This window comes from Cetorhinus maximus, chromosome 34, assembly GCF_964194155.1.
Source record: "Cetorhinus maximus chromosome 34, sCetMax3.hap1.1, whole genome shotgun sequence".
Lineage (NCBI taxonomy): Eukaryota > Metazoa > Chordata > Chondrichthyes > Lamniformes > Cetorhinidae > Cetorhinus > Cetorhinus maximus.
The window spans coordinates 6,031,116-6,047,752 of NC_135912.1; the positions used below are offsets into that span (position 1 = coordinate 6,031,116).

At 53.7% G+C, this 16,637-nt stretch overlaps 1 protein-coding gene across 5 annotated transcripts in view; it reads right to left on the minus strand.

The window, feature by feature from the left end:
• tfr2 (transferrin receptor 2) overlaps window positions 1-16,637 on the minus strand; it is a 42,424-nt gene that overhangs the window by 7,038 nt on the left and 18,749 nt on the right. For all 5 annotated transcript variants that reach the window (XR_013574019.1, XR_013574018.1, XR_013574017.1 and 2 more), the window contains exons 8-15: window positions 16,168-16,307; window positions 13,432-13,610; window positions 11,933-12,052; window positions 8,202-8,284; window positions 7,073-7,136; window positions 5,406-5,473; window positions 3,397-3,473; window positions 1,568-1,652 (exon numbers count right to left, since the gene is read on the minus strand). Coding sequence is in view for 1 of the 5 variants with exons in the window: in XM_078533852.1 (XP_078389978.1) it covers window positions 1,568-1,652; window positions 3,397-3,473; window positions 5,406-5,473; window positions 7,073-7,136; window positions 8,202-8,284; window positions 11,933-12,052; window positions 13,432-13,610; window positions 16,168-16,307 (816 nt within the window). In the remaining 4 variants the exon portion in view is untranslated. The remainder of the gene's footprint in view (window positions 1-1,567; window positions 1,653-3,396; window positions 3,474-5,405; window positions 5,474-7,072; window positions 7,137-8,201; window positions 8,285-11,932; window positions 12,053-13,431; window positions 13,611-16,167; window positions 16,308-16,637) is intronic.

Here is a 16,637-nt window from a genome sequence, read left to right on the forward strand (position 1 = left end):
TCATGGCAATGCCCTGCTTTTGGCCGTCTCTCTCTCTCTCTCTCTCTCTCTCTCTCTCTCTCATTGAGGGGAGGGAGAGGCAGTCGAGGGTGGGGGTGCCCGATAGTGGTTCCTCGTGGCCGATCGGAGGGTTTTACAGGCTGTCATTTCTCGAGCAGGGAAACACAGATCCTGCCTGGGACCATTCCCGATTCTCAGACTGACCGTCTCTGACTCTTCGAAACAGATCATCGAGAAAAGTAGGAGACCCCCCCTGCTAGCCTTGAGGCTTAAAACTCCCACCCCCAACCCCTAACCCCTACCCCCTCCCTGACTCAATGCCCCTTCCCCACATTCATCGCACTCAGCGGTGGATTAAGGATGAGTTAATTTCTGTAGAAACAAAATCAGTTCATAGAATCAAACAGCGCAGGGAGGAGGCCGTTCAGCCCATCATGTCTGTCCCACCCTCTTTGAAAGGTCTGTCCACTGCCCACTCCTCCATAGTCCCGCAAATCTTTCACCTTCAAATGTTTACCCCAATTCCCCTTTCTGAAAGTTGCTGTTGAACCTGCCCTGTCAGGCAGCGGGTTCCAGACGGCGACAACTCACTGTGTAAAGGAAGCGCTCCCCCTCTGACAGTGTAGCACTCCCTCAGCGCCGGGCACTGCGAGTGTCGGACCTGGAATTCTTTTTTTTTTTTAAAGATGGGTTCAAGAGGTCTTTTGCCAACTCTCTTCAATCTGCCTCTGTTGTTAACCGACCCCCTACAGCCGCTAGAAACAGTTAAGAGCCAATTACATCGCTGTGTGGGTCTGGGAGTCATGTGTAGGCCAGACCGGGTAAGGACGGGCAGATTTCCTTCCCTAAAGGGGACATTAGTGAACCAGATGGGGTTTTTACAGCGATTGGTGGTAGTTTCATAGTCTCCATTATTCAGATTAGCTTCTAACTGCAGACGTATTAATGGAATTTAAATTACACCAGCTGCCGCGATGGGATTTGAACACACATCCTCAGAGCATCAGCTTGAGCCTCTGGGTTACTGGTCCCGTGACTTTGCCACTACCACCACCACCGTCTCCTGCGCGAGGCTCTCCTGGTCAACCTGCCACCGGCTGCAACCTCAAACATCCTCACTTTCAAATCCTTCCGTAGCCTCGCACCCCCACCATCTCTTTAATCCCCTCCAGCCCCACAACCCCAACGAGATCTCCTCTCTCCTCCAATTCCGGGCATCCGAGCGTTGGTCCTATTTCTATCGCCCCCGCCATCGGCGGGCCGTGCCTTCGGCTGCCTGGGGTCCTGAGCTCTGGAATCCCCTCCCTCAACCTCTCTCTCTCTCTCTCTCTCTCTCCCATCTCCCCTCCCTCCCCCTCGCACTTTGAGATGCTTCTTAAAAACCAAAGAGTCTTCGAGTATGCGCTTGGTCGCTGGTTCCTAATACCTCCTTCACGTGGCTCCGCGTCGAATTTTACCTGATAATTGCCCCCCCTTGCGAAGCACCTCGGGCTGTTAAAAAGGTGCTACGCAAAGGCAGATTGGTGTTGTTGTGATAGGGCGAGAGATGCCGGCAGCTGTAACTTACCTCGCGAAAGCTGAGCTCCATAGCTGGAACTCCAGCGAAAGCAGTGAAAGGATAGGCGCTACTGTCCATAGTGAGCGGCTTTAAGCTGCAGAGAGAAGATGGAAACCGTCTGTCATGAGCTACTTTTTAATCAGCTGATGTGTAATCCCTGACCCCTGCATTACATTATTATTGGCTCCTGCACCGCACATCACGTTAACTGGACCCACGCCGGCCGGTGAAGTTAGACCTGAGACACAGCAGCTTTCTTTGCCCCGAGAGAGTTTATTGGCTTGGTCCCACACTCGGCGCTGCTCCCACCCGCCAGTGTCCCGGCTATCCCCATTTACAGGCGTGCAGATACCCATCGCCCTGTTTGACAATGTCAGTCACTGCCATTAAACCTTAACCGCGTAATTGGTAAGGCATTGGACACATCAGGGGCAGAAGGTTTCCTGGAATCAAACAGCGCAGAAGGAGGCCATTCGGCCGATCCTGTCTGTGCTGGCCCTCTGAAAGAACGATCCAATTAGTCCCGCTAACTCCCACCCCTGCCGCTCTTCCCCCATACAAATATTTATCGAACCCCCCTTCTGAAAGCTAACGTTGCATCTGCTTCCCACCCGCCCTTTCAGACAGCCCACTCCAGATGACAGCACTAAAAAAAATAGCCCTCGACTCCCCCTCTGGTTCTTTGGCCGATTCTCTTCGATCTGTGTCCTGCAGCCAAAACGCCTACAGCGATACCACAGGCTCTGTGAGCGGTGTACAAATTGCAGACAACTCTCAGCAACAGGTACGTCGGCCCTCGTATCCCCACGGTGATCAGATTTCCCCAGGAGACGGGAAAGAGAACGACCTGCCCTCAGAGTCATTTACGGCACAGAAGGAGGACATTCAGCCCATCGAGATTGTACTGGCTCTCCGCACAGCAATACGGATAATCCCACATCCCTCTCCACCCCATGCAGGGTTCATTACTAATTACATTAACTATTTAAGCATTAAATATAATATAACTATAATTATTTTTAATCGTTAAATATAATAATTAATTCTGATAGTCGTTTGTTAGTACAGGACTTGAGTGTTGCTGAAAAAAGAGACATGTCAAAGCTGTTCGTCTTGCACTCATCAGGACACTTTGCAACCATGGGTAGGTGGGTCAGGTGTTTCTCACGTGTCGGTGCAGACTCGATGGGCCGAAGGGCCTCTTCCGCACTGTGTGATATTCTGTGATTCTCAGGGAAAACAGAGGGAAAACAACAATTTATACTGTATGAGAAGAGAGTGCTGATTGGTCCACTTGCCAAACAATCAGCGCTCTCTCTCCACATACAGTATAAATTGTTGTTTTCCCCTTATACTGGTATCCTTGCAAAGTGTCCTGATGAGTGCAAGACGAAAAGCTTTGACACCTCTCTTTTTCCAGCAATTCTATTTGATCATTGCTAACGCGATGACATAAAATCGGAATAAACTCGGCAAACGCTTAACTCATGATTTACACGTTCCGACTGTCGCAGGTTATCCGAATGTTGACACAACTGAGACACGAAACCGGGCGCCCACTTTGTAAAACATAAGGGTAACCCCCCCACCCCCCCCCCACCGTGACCAAAATCACACCCACGGGCGCCAAGGCTTGGAGTCCCGAGAGGCCGTTGGCGGAAATATTGGGTCCTGTTTACCAGCCCAGTGTGAGGAGACCTCATGGCTGAGGGGAATCGCATTGCCCCGCAAGAGACTTCCCCACCCCCCCTCCCCCCACCGCCCCCCCCAGCCCCCTGCAACCCCCGCCTCTTCACCACGCCCGCCGCAGCCCCCTCCCCTGCCCAGAGTGTACGTACAAATTGTTGATGGATTCCGGGTCCCGGCTCAGGATTTGACTGTAGATGCTCTGACCATTCCACTTGGGGCTGTCGACCTGTCACAACAAACATCCTCCGGGTTACCATTGACCAGATACTGAACTGGGACCAGCCATATAAATATCTGTGGCTACAAGAGCAGGTCAGAGGCTAGGAATCCTGCAGAGAGTAACTCACCTCCTGACTCCCCCCAAAGCCTGTCCACCATCTACAAGGCACAAGTCAGGAGTGTGATGGAATACTCTCCACTTGCCTGGATGAGCGCAGCTCCCACAACACTCAAGAAACTCAACACCATCCAGGACAAAGCAGCCCCGCTTGATTGGCACCCCATCCACAAACATTCACTCCCTCCACCACCAACGCACAGTAGCAGCAGTGTGTGTACCATCTACAAGATGCACTGCAGCAACTCACCAAGGCTCCTTAGACAGCACCTTCCAAACCCACAACCACTACCATCTAGAAGGACAAGGGCAGCAGACACATGGGGAATACCACCACCTGGAAGTTCCCCTCCAAGTCACTCACTATCCTGACTTGGAAATATATCGGCCGTCCCTTCACTGTCGCTGGGTCAGAATCCTGGAACTCCCTCCCTAACAGCACTGTGGGTGTACCTACACCACACGGACTGCAGTGGTTCAAGAAGGCAGCTCACCACCACCTTCTCAAGGGGCAACTAGAGATGGGCAATAAATGCTGGGCCCAGCCAGCGACGCCCACATCCCGTGAATGAATAAAAAGAAAATACATTGGATCAGAGGCCACTGCTTGTGCAGGTCAGACATTGTGGGCAGACTTTACCCCACAGACACTTAAACATGGGGTCAGAATAACCCACACTATGCGGCAAAACAGACACTCACTGTGATTCCCCCCCTTGGTCGGGGCGGCCAATGAATGGCCAGAGGGCGGGCTCTCGAAGCTGGAGGGCCAATCAAGAGGCCTTCCTGCTCGAAGGGAGCGGCAGGAGGGCTGCGGTAGGTAAGAGAGGCAGAGGGAGCGTAGGGGATGTGAGTCTGGGGAAACCACAGGGAGGCCAGCGTCCGCTCTTGCCGGCAGCCAGACAGGGAGGGCCTCTAAACCTCAACCTGCCGCTGGGAGGCCCTCTCCAGGCAACTAAACTGTCTCCTCACTGCCTACAGGGGGCAGAAGGCTAACTGAAAAAGCCGGCCTGTGTTATCAGGCTTTAATCTAGGCCCTTAATTGGTTTAATTGGCTACCTGAGGGATAATGCCCTGGGCATGAGACGGTGCCAAAGAACCAGATATAGTCAGAACCCACCCTCAGCCTCAACAGGGCCTATTAGGCCTTGTGTGTTGGCTTGAGCACTATTTTCCTTATACAAATACCCCTATGGCCTAAGGCTCCCTTGACGACGGTCAGGCCCATGGGTCCTGGTTCCGCTCTGCTGTGCCTGGCCTGGGATCTCTCTCTGTTCTTTGCTCCGGAGATCCCCCCGGGTTGACCTCAAGCTCGTCGCCACACTTGATCTCGGAGCGTTTCGCCCCCCTCGACCTCTCGCTGCCTCGATTTCCGGCGCCCACGAAGGGTCAGGGTTACCGCAGAGGCTGGGCTTCTAGGCCTGTGAAAGGAGGACACGTCCGACTAGAGGCTGGTCGGGGATCAGCTGCCGGCAAAAGTTTAAATCCGGAGAAAGGGGGGTCTGAAATCTAACCCGATACTTTCACAAGGAGAGACCCGATCGGGGCCTACTAAATACTGGACCTCGAGATCCCTTCTCCTCGTTTCCTACAGGGCAACCGATGATTAAACAGAGCTTCAAGACGACTAAAGGATTCGATGGGGTAAATAGAGGGAAAAACCTTAAAAGAAAAGTGAGGACGGGGTAGGGTTGGTTGGGTAAAGGGGATCGAGGGTAACGGAACCAGGTGGCGTTAGGTCAGCCCGCAAACGGTGACTGAATGGGCTTGAGGGGCCGAGCGGGGGCCTTCCTCCTCCTGCCCGGGGCTAAAGTCACGTACCTGCTTGATCACCATCTCAAAGAGGTTGTGGAGAAGCGGACTGGACTCCGTGTGTAGAATGTCATCCCCTGTAAAACGAGGAGGAGGTTAGACCTGCACCGTTACCTTTCTGCAAATAATTTCGGGGTGAAAAGGGCGAGCTTGCTTAGTGCTGTGAGAAAGAGAGGGAGCGTTTGGCCATCTGGGTTCACATGAAGAGTTGGAAGGAGGCGGAGAGCCAAGTCGGAATTAGGCCACGATTAGGTTTTGGTTCTTAATATCGCTCTCTCTCTCTCCGCTCCCCCCACCCCCCTCCACTCCACTTTCCTGGGCATCATTCAGTTCTGGAGGACCACAACATACGAACATACGCATCGGGACCTAGGGTAGGCCATTCGTCCCCTCGGGCCTGCTCTGATTGACCCGACTGCCACCTCAGCTTCACGTTCCGCCTACTCCCGACACCCTTTGACTCTCTCGTCAGTCAAGATTCTATCTACCTCTGCCTTGAATACGCTCAGTGACTCAGCCTCCCCCCCGGCTCTCTGGGGGAAAAGAGTTACAAAGACCCCCCTGGCTCCCTTGACAGAAAAAATTCTCCTCACCCCCCCCACCCAACCACGGTCTTAAATGGGAGACCCCTTACTTTTAAACCATGGCCCCCCCCCTAGTTCTAGTCTCTCCCACGAGGGGAAACATCCTCTCAGCACCCACCCCTGTCAAGGACCTCCTCAGGATCTTGATGTGTTTTAATAAGATGACCTCTCGTTCCCCTAAACTCCAATGGATACAGACCCAACCTGTCCAACCCCTCTTCATGAGATCCCTTCGTCCCAGGACTCAGTGGAGTCAACCTCCTCCGAGTTGCGTCTAATGCAATTATTGATTGAGGATAATCGTGCTGCCTGCCCTTGGGTTTGCTGGGCCGGACTATTAGCACAGCCTGATCCCACTTTCTCTTCTTTCGTGTGTAGGCCCAAGGGTGGTTCAGGAGTTGGCGGGGAGCGGGTGGGGGTGGGTGTTGAAGAAGGAGCAAACACGTAGAGGCCGACAGCACCCGCCAAGGGCCTTCTGACCGCTGCGGGAGAACAGGAGCCAGTAGGCCCCAAAGCCTGACAATCCAGCGGGGCCTTGGTAGAGAAGGAACCCGCCTATAGTTTTTCATTGAGGGGCGGCGGGGGCTCCTTTGGCTGCTGCCTGGGGACACGCTGACCCTGAGGGGCCTTTGGGTACAAGGAACCCACCACCACCACCGGTCTCTGGTGAATGGGAGCAAGGGGAGGAATTTGAACTGAAGGGGTTGACTAGAATAGTCCCCGTCGCCCAACGTTTGTCCAACACTCCAAAGCAGGCTTGGGGCCTAACCCGGGGAAACTTGGGGCATTGCCAGAGCAGCAGGGAGGAGGCCAAAATATGCTGAATTTCCACTCAGGGAAATGAGGGTCCAGCGGAGAATGGGGAGCTGGTTTCAGACCCTCGACTTCAAGAAGAATGTGAAATCCACAGAGAAGAAATTGGGGCAGGTGACCCAGTGAGCACTCGCCCTGTAGTCTGACAGGTAGCGGCTCAGATTGTTGTTGTCCGAGGGTTGAGGAGATGGGCAGCAAGAGGCCCTCAGGCTCCAAGTGCAGGAATCCCAATTCCCTCGGGCGCTCTCCGTCCCGGTGGATTTAAGGAATGACACTTACCCAGGACGGCTTTATCGAGACTGAAATAGGCCACTGCCTTGAGGTGCATCATAGTCAGGTAACCCTGCGGACAGAGGCAGAGAGTCAGGGACATTTCATCCGAGGCTTCGTCAAAACTTCTCAGGGCCTGGTCCCACAGTGAACACCCTCGGTCTTGAAGGATCCCGCTCCTCTGGTCCAGACCCTTCTGTCCCTCCTCTCCCTGTCCCTCCTCTTCTGGTCCTGCCCACTACTCTTCTAGCTCCACCCCCCTCCTCACCTGGCACACTCCTCCTTCCCTGGCTCCACCCCTCTCCTTCCCTGGCTCCACCCCCCTCTTTACCTGGCACACTCCTCCTTCCCTGGCTCCACCCCTCTCCTTTCCTGGCTCCACCCCCCTCTTCACATGGCACACTCCTCCTTCCCTGGCTCCACCCCTCCTCACCTGGCACAGTCCTCCTTTCCTGGCTCCACCCCCCTCTTCACATGGCACACTCCTCCTTCCCTGGATCCACCCCCCTCCTCACCTGGCACACTCCTCCTTCCCTGGCTCCACCCCTCTCCTTTCCTGGCTCCACCCCCCTCCTCACCTGGCACACTCCTCCTTCCCTGGCTCCACCCCTCTCCTTCCCTGGCTCCACCCCTCTCCTGCCCTAGCCCCACCCCCTCATCACCTGGCCCCACCCACTTCTTGCCACACCCCCTCCACACCTAAACTGGCTCCTCCCCTCCTCAACTGGTCCCTTCCCTCATCGCCTGGCCCCACCCACTCATCAACTGGCCCCACCCACTTCTTGCCACACCCCCTCCACACCTAAACTGGCTCCTCCCCTCCTCAACTGGTCCCTCCCCTCATCGCCTGGCCCCACCCCCTCATCAACTGGCCCCACCCACTTCTTGCCACACATCCTCCCCTTCCCTCATCACCTGGCCCCACCCACTTCTTGCCACACCCCCTCCCCTCCCCAACTGGTCCCTCCCCTCATCGCCTGGCCCCACCCCGCTGCTTTCCCGGACCCTCCCCCCCTTCCTCACCCGGCCCCACCCCCTCCTTGCCTGAGGCCCACCCCACCCACCCCAGCCCTGAGTGTCCGAGCCCCTCCCTCACCTCTCCCCGGCCCCCCCCTCCCTGCCGACCCGAAGGACCTACCTCCAGCCACTCGGTGGCACCGACGCTCCCGAACTCTCCGGCGTCCCAGCTGGCGAAGAGCAGGCTCCGTCGTGGCTGGAACCCTGAGGGGGGGGTGGAGAGAAGCCGCGGTTAATTACGGGACGGGGCATCGCGCCGCGAGGGGGAACGAGCCCCCGCCGAATGGCGCCGCTGAAACCTGACGACGCCTCGGCCTATCGGGGGCTGACTTGCCGACCACACCAGCGCCCCCCAACCCCCCACCATGTTCCCCCCGTGGCCTAAATCCTTGAGGCGCTTTGAAATTTGGCATTCTTGCATTTGTCCTGATGAGCGCAGGGGATGAGGCAGGTGGGTCAGGTGTTTCTCACGGGTCGGTGCAGACTCGATGGGCCGAAGGGCCTCTTCTGCGCTGTGTGACTCTGTGAACATGTCCCCCACCCCCCACCCAGCGGAATCCAAGTTGTGCCCGACCAGAGCGACTGTGTCAAAGGGCTCGGTTTCCAATGTTCGTTCTAATTCTTGGAGGCTCCAGGCCAATCCTGGAGGGTTGGTAACCCCTCGCCCCCAACTACGTTCACCAGACAGGGCCGTAGACTAAATTCGGGCCTCCGAGGGTGGATGTTCCGACAGAGAGATCCCTCTGGGCGAGTGCCTATTCTCATGCGCAAGATATAACGAGGATCTTTTTTTATTAATTTTATTCATTCACGGGGATGTGGGCGTCGCTGGCCGGGGCCCAGCATTTATTGCCCATCCCTAATTGCCCCCTCGGGAAGGTGGTGGTGAGCTGCTGCCTTCTTGAACCGCTGCAGTCCCCGTGTGGTGTAGGTACACCCGCCGTGCTGTTAGGGAGGGAGTTCCAGGGATTTTTGGGACACAGGGTAATTTGATAAGGTGGATTCAAAATTGGCTTAGTAGTAGGAGGCAGAGGGTGATGACAGAAGGATGCTTTAGTGACTGGAAGCCAGTGTCCAGTGGCGTACCACAGGGATCTGTGCCCTATTATTTGTCATTTATATAAACGACATAGATGACTATGTGGGGGGTAGGATTAGTAAGTTTGCGGATGACACAAAGATTGGCCGGGTGGTTAACAGTGAGGTTGAGTGCCTTGGGCTACAGGAAGATATAGACGGGATGGTCAAATGGGCAGATAAGTGGCAGATGGAATTTAACCCTGAAAAGTGTGAGGTGATACACTTTGGAAGGAGTAATTTGACAAGGGAGTATTTAATGAACGGCATGGCACTAGGAAGTTCTGATGAACAAAGGGACCTTGGCGTGTGTGTCCATAGATCTCTGAAGACGGAGGGGCATGTCAGTGGGGCGGTGAAAAAGGCATATGGGACACTTGCCTTTATCAATCGAGGCATAGATTACAAAAGTAGGGAGGTCATGTTGGAGTTGTATAGAACCTCGGTGAGGCCACAGCTGGAGTACTGTGTGCAGTTCTGGTCGCCACATTATAGGAAGGATGTGATTGCACTGGAGGGGGTGCAGAGGAGATTCACCAGGATGTTGTCTGGGATGAAACATTTAAGTTATGAAGAGAGGTTGGATAGACTTGGGTTGTTTTCATTGGAGCAGAGAAGACTGAGGGGCGACTTGATTGAGGTGTACAAGATTATGAGGGGGATGTACAGGATGGATAGGGAGCAGCTGTTCCCCTTAGTTGAAGGGTCAGTCACAAGGGGACATAAGTTCAAGGTGAGGGGCAGGAGGTTTAGGGGGGATGTGAGGAAAAACTTTTTTACCCAGAGGGTGGTGAGGGTCTGGAATGCACTGCCTGGGAGGGTGGTGGAGGCGGGTTGCCTCACATCCTTTAAAAAGTACCTGGATGAGCACTGGGCATATCATAACATTCAAGGCTATGGGGCCAAGTGCTGGTAAATGGGATTAGGTAGATAGGTCAGGTGTTTCTCACGGGCTGGTGCAGACACGATGGGCCGAAGGGCCTCTTCTGCACTGTGATTCTGTGATTTTGACCCAGTGACAGTGAAGGAACGGCAATATAGTTTCAACTCAGGATGGTGAGTGACTTGGAGGGGAACTTCTAGGTGGTGGTGTTCCCATCTATCTGCTGCCCTTGTCCTTCTAGATGGTAGTGGTCGTGGGTTTGGAAGATGCTGTCTAAGGAGCCTTGGTGAGTTGCTGCAGTGCATCTTGTAGATGGTACACACACTGCTGCTGCTGTGCGTCGGTGGTGGAGGGAGTGAATGTTTGTGGATGGGGTGCCAATCAAGCGGGGCTGCTTTGTCCTGGATGGTGTCGAGCTTCTTGAGTGTTGTGGGAGCTGCACCCATCCAGGCAAGTGGGGTGTATTCCATCACACTCCTGACTTGTGCCTTGTAGATGGTGGACAGGCTTTGGGGAGTCAGGAGGTGAGTTACTCGCTGCAGGATTCCTAGCCTCTGACCTGCTCTTGTAGCCACAGTATTTATATGGCTAGTCCAGTTCAGTTTCTGGTCAATGGTAACCCCCAGGATGTTGACAGTGGGGGATTCAGTGATAGTAATACCATTGAACGTCAAGGGATGATGGTTAGATTCTCTCTTGTTAGAGATGGTCATTGCCTGACACTTGTGTGGCACAAATGTTCCTTGCCACTTGTCAGCCCAAGCCTGGATATTGTCCAGGTCTTGTTGCATTTGGACATGGACTGCTTCAGTATCTGAGGAGTTGCGAATGGTGCTGAACATTGTGTAATCATCAGCGAACATCCCCACTTCTGACCTTATGATGGAAGGAAGGTCATTGATGAAGCAGCTGAAGATGGTTGGGCCGAGGACACTATCCTGAGGAACTCCTGCAGTGATGTCCTGGAGCTGAGATGACTAATTTCCAACAACCGCAACCATCTTCCTTTGTGCTAGGTATGACTCCAACCAGTGGAGAGTTTTCCCCCTGATTCCCATTGACTCCAGTTTTGCTAGGGCTCCTTGATGCCACACTCGGTCAAATGCGGCCTTGATGTCAAGGGCAGTCACTCTCACCTCACCTCGGGAGTTCAGCTCTTTGGTCCATGTTTGAACCAAGGCTGTAATGAGGTCAGGAGCTGAGTGGCCCTGGCAGAACCCAAACTGGGTGTCAGTGAGCAGGTTATTGCTAAGCAAGTGCCACTTGATAGCACTGTTGATGACGCCTTCCATTATTTTACTGATGATCAAGAGTAGACTGATGGGGCGGTAATTGGCCAGGTTGGATTTGTCCTGCTTTTTGTGTGCAGGATATACCTGGGCAATTTTCCACATAGCCAGGTAGATGCCACTGTTGTAACTGTACTGGAACAGCTTGGCTAGGGGCGCGGAAAGTCCTGGAGCTGGTGGGCTACCAGCCATAGTAAGGCTACAGGCCAAATACTCGAAAATTGGATTAGAGTAGATAGGGGCTTGATGACCAGCACAGACGTGACGGGCTGAAGGGCCTCTTTCCGTGCTGTGAAACTCTATGACTGTAGGAGAGGGACACCCAGGGCCATCCTTCTCCAGTGAGGGGAGGGTGAGTACTGAGGAGAAGATTATTGATTGGAGAGTGAGAATAAGAGACGAGGGAGGCTGGACATCTTGAGGGGAAGCGATATTCTAGAGAGAGAGAGAGAAAGGGATAGAAGGACATGCTGATAGGGTAACACCAAGTAGGGATGGGTAGGAGAATGGTGTGGGGCATGAACGCTAGCATGGAGCAGATGGGCTGAATGGTCTGTCTCCAAGGGTCGGATTCTGGTGAATCTGTCCCAACTCTCCTCTTACCGTTTGCCACCATTTTGGAAAACGCGCTGGCTAGCTCCAAAAGAATGGCTGTCCCCACGCCCGACTTGGCAGCACCCATACTCCACGAATCTCGCTGTGCCCCAAAGATGACGTATCGATCTGTAAAACAGAACAGTACCCGCAAAGGTCAGAGAGCTGATTCTACGAAGCAGCTGTTCCACGGGGCAGGGGAAAGGGTCGTTTTAAGTGCTCCTTTCTCTGGCTCTGGTTAATCCACCAGGATATCAGGTAATAGTGACCACTTGGATAGGAAAAGAGTAAAGCTCCCTCTACACCGTCCCCATCAAACACTCCCAGGACAGGTACAGCACGGGGTTAGATACAGAGTAAAGCCCCCTCTACACCGTCCCCATCAAACACTCCCCAGGACAGGTACAGCACGGGGTTAGATACAGAGTAAAGCTCCCTCTACACTGTCCCCATCAAACACTCCCAGGACAGGTACAGCACGGGGTTAGATACAGAGTAAAGCTCCCCCTACACCGTCCCCATCAAACACTCCCAGGACAGGTACAGCACGGGGTTAGATACAGAGTAAAGCTCCCTCTACACCATCCACGTCGAACACTCCCAGGACAGGTACAGCACGGGGTTAGATACAGAGTAAAGCTCCCTCTACACTGTCCCCATCAAACACTCCCAGGACAGGTACAACACGGGGTTAGATACAGAGTAAAGCTCCCTCTACACCGTCCCCATCAAACACTCCCAGGACAGGTACAGCACGGGGTTAGATACAGAGTAAAGCTCCCTCTACTCTGTCCCCATCAAACACTCCCAGGGCAGGTACAGCACGGGGTTAGATACAGAGTAAAGCTCCCTCTACACTGTCCCCATCAAACACTCCCAGGGCAGGTACAGCACGGGGTTAGATACAGAGTAAATCTCCCTCTACACTGTCCCCATCAAACACTCCCAGGGCAGGTACAGCACGGGGTTAGATACAGAGTAAAGCTCCTTCTACACCATCCCCATTAAACACTCCCAGGGCAGGTACAGCACAACAACCTGCATTTATGTAAGACCTTTAATGCAAGTAAAATGTCCGTTAAAATGAACATTTACAATTGTAATATAACCCCGAGCCCCATGGGAAATTAGGACAAGTGACCAAAAGCTCGGTCAAAGAGGTCGGTCATAAGGAGCGTCTTCAAGAGCAGAGAGAGGCGGAGAGGTGTAGGGAGGGAATTCCAGAGCTCCGGACCGCCGGACTGTTGAAGGCACGGCCGCCGATGGTGGAGCGATGGGAATGGGAGAAGTGCGAGAGGCCAGGATTGGGGGGAGCGCAGGGATCTGAGGGCTGCAATAGGGAGGGACAGGGGGGAATAGGGGGAGCACGATGGGTGCCTGGGGATGTGGAGGATGGTGACTTGCGGGAGGCGGTGTGAGGGTGTGGGAAGCGGGGGGGGGCGGGTGCAGCGTCCAGTCGCTACCCTCTATCCAATCAGGCCGTCACCTCGACCCCCTCTCATACTCACCAGGTTCGGTGAAGCCCTCGATGGACCCAAACACGTTGTTGATCACCTTGGAGACCATGTGGGTGGTGACACCCAGCTTCAGCTTATTCCCTGGCCGCTGGAAGTTGGGGCCTAGGTTGTACTTGACGGAGGGAAGGTTACCCTTCCATTCCAGAGGGGCCGCTGTTCCACTCAGCTTACTGCAAAGGTCAGAGAAAAGAGCAAATTGCATGAGAAGGGGAGAACTCTCTGGGCTTAATTGATCCACGGGGTATTTTGCCTCCATTCCTGAAGGGGAATCTGACCCTCGCTGGGGTGCATGTGGGATGCAGAGGTCCCCCAGCACCTCAGCACTTTGTTTTGGTCCCAGTTGATGTTACCCCTGGACAAGCCAGATGCCAGAGTGGAACCTGGCTTAAGAGGTCCCAACTTTTTTTTCTTGTTTAGAAACATGGAGGGTGGCTACTGAACAGAGTCACAGGAGTCAGCTGATCAACTTCTAAGACATTTATTAAACAAGAAAAGATGAACTATATTACTATAGTCCTTCACCCACAGCTGTACCTTTACAGATATATACAGATTCGTTATCTAAAAACCTGTTTTATACTCTCATATTCACGGTAAGTACACAGTCTATGTAAACCAATTGGCGACCTGTTTCCAGACACACCAAACTCGGAAACCAAGTGACAGATGCCACCCCAGACAGACGCTATGGGTCTCTCCTCAACTCCCCCCTAGACGCTTATCACACGGTGAGCCAACCGGTCTCACTGCGCTCCGTCTTTCACATGAGGGTTTCCAATCTCCACGCTTGAAGAACCCGCTTTGGAATCTTCTCCCAAACGAGACAACCTCGGCAAGGGTTCGCCTCCGGAGTCTCGAACCCTCCTTCCGACGTTCCTCTCTCCTGGATCGCCACGTGCATTCAAGCTTTCTTCCATGCACTCTCTCTTAGATACTCAGCCGTGCAACAAAACAGCTTCAAATGCTCATAGTAAAGAGTTACAGACCTTTGGCTGACTCCTTGGATCTTCAGGCTTCTCGCAAGCCTATTTTGCTTTAAGCCTGCGTCCTGTAGCTTTCCCCCTTTAGGCTTGGAGCCTCCCTCTCTGCTCTTTACTTTCACTCTCACTGAACAGGACCTGTTCTTCCTTTGATTAGCAGGTCTTCTTGGGACTTTCTTTTTATGTCCCATTCCCTGGTTCCTGGGACCTTTCTTCTCTTTTGGGAAGTCTGCAGTTCTCTCTACCGTGTCCAGCTTCTCCCGGCCCTTGGCTTCAACTGAACTCAAACTGCTTTTGCTTTCTCTATCTGTGGGTCCCTCTCTCTGGACTCCTGTTGCTGGGCAACAGCACAGTTTTTCTACCTTGTGTTTGTTTTAACAACCCTCCAAGAGTCATAAAACCTCATTAGATTGCAATCATCTTTTCAAGTGAAACCGAAACTCAATTTTCCCCCTTTCTTAACACACCAATAAAGAAACACTTATTACTTAAACTTAAAGCTAAAACTCATTCCTAACATCCACAAATGCAAATATAACTTACTTAAACTATCCCTAATTCTGAACAACTTCCTCTATGGTCAAGCTGTGACACACAGAGGTTGCGAGTGGTGTTTTATCACTGGTTGCAGTTTGACTGCACCCTCATTCTAAAACTTTGTTCATATCCAAAGGCCGTGTGAAGGCTGATAGAAACTGGGATATCCACCTCTTATACCCTACGCTCTCTCCGTCCCTTGTTTGTGTCCTAGTCCAGCATCAATCCCACCACAACGAGGTGTTGAGGTTTTAGAGCATTGTTGGTGTGGGGAAATCACCTCGCTCCCCCGTAAATATTGACAACCCCCGGGGACCCCCTGTAAATACTGATACACACTCCCCGGGGACCCCCCCTGTAAATACAGACACACACTCCCCGGGACCCCTGTAAATACTGACCCACACTCCCCGGGGACCCCCCCTGTAAATACAGACACACACTCCCCGGGACCCCCCTGTAAATACTGACACACACTCCCCGGGACCCCCCTGTAAATACTGACACACACTCCCCGGGACCCCCCTGTAAATACTAACCCACACTCCCTGGGACCCCCTGTAAATACTGACACACGCTCCCCGGGGACCCCTCTGTAAATACTAACACACACTCCCTGGGACCCCTCTGTAAATACTAACCCACACTCCCTGGGACCCCCCTGTAAATACTGACACACACTCTCCGGGACCCCCTGTAAATACTGACACACAAACTCCCCGGGGACCCCCCTGTAAATACTGACACACACGCTCCCCGGGGACCCCCCTGTAAATACTGACACACACTCCCCGGGGACCCCCCTGTAAATACTGACACACACGCTCCCCGGGGACCCCCCCGGTAAATACTGACACACTCCCCGTGACCCCCCTGTAAATACTGACACACACGCTCCCCGGGGACCCCCTGTGAATACTGACACACACTCCCCGGGGACCCCCCTGTAAATACTGACACACACGCTCCCCGGGACCCCCCTGTAAATACAGACACACACTCCCCGGGGACCCCCTGTAAATACAGACACACACTCCCCGGGGACCCCCCTGTAAACACTGACACACACTCCCCGGGGACTCCCCCTGACATCCTCAATGGTTTCTTCCCAGTGGGACTTGAGCTCATGACGCTCTGGGTCTGAGATGACAGCGCTACTCACTATGCCAGGTCGGGGTGGGTTTTGGAGTGTTCCTGGGCAGCGTCTTACCTCATGAGGCTCATGGCAGCGGTGGCGCTGATGGGCTGTGCCACAATCCCCGGTAGAGCGGAGGCGTTGATCGGGGGGAACTGCGTGTGGTTGAAGGAGGGGAATCCAGGAGTGAATGGATCACCGGTGCCCAGATGTACCTGGAAGGTGGGGAAGACAGAGGTGGAATAGGGAACCAGCGACGCCAACAGCAACCTTTCAAAATAACAAAGAGCCCTCGTTAACACGGAGGACTGGAGGGGACGAGAGTGGAGCAATTTTACAGCACAGCTGGAGGCCACTCAGCCCCTCTTGTCCTGTTCCCTCTTCCTATCGGAGCTCTTCACTCGGTTTCATTCCCCTGAAATCCCCCATTCATCTTATCGTCCACTCCCTCTCTCTCTCTCTCTCTCTCTCTCCTGTAAAGCTTCTGCCTTTGCCTCCTTCCAATGGCTGAAAAGAGAGACGCGTTTCTGATGCATCAGGACAAA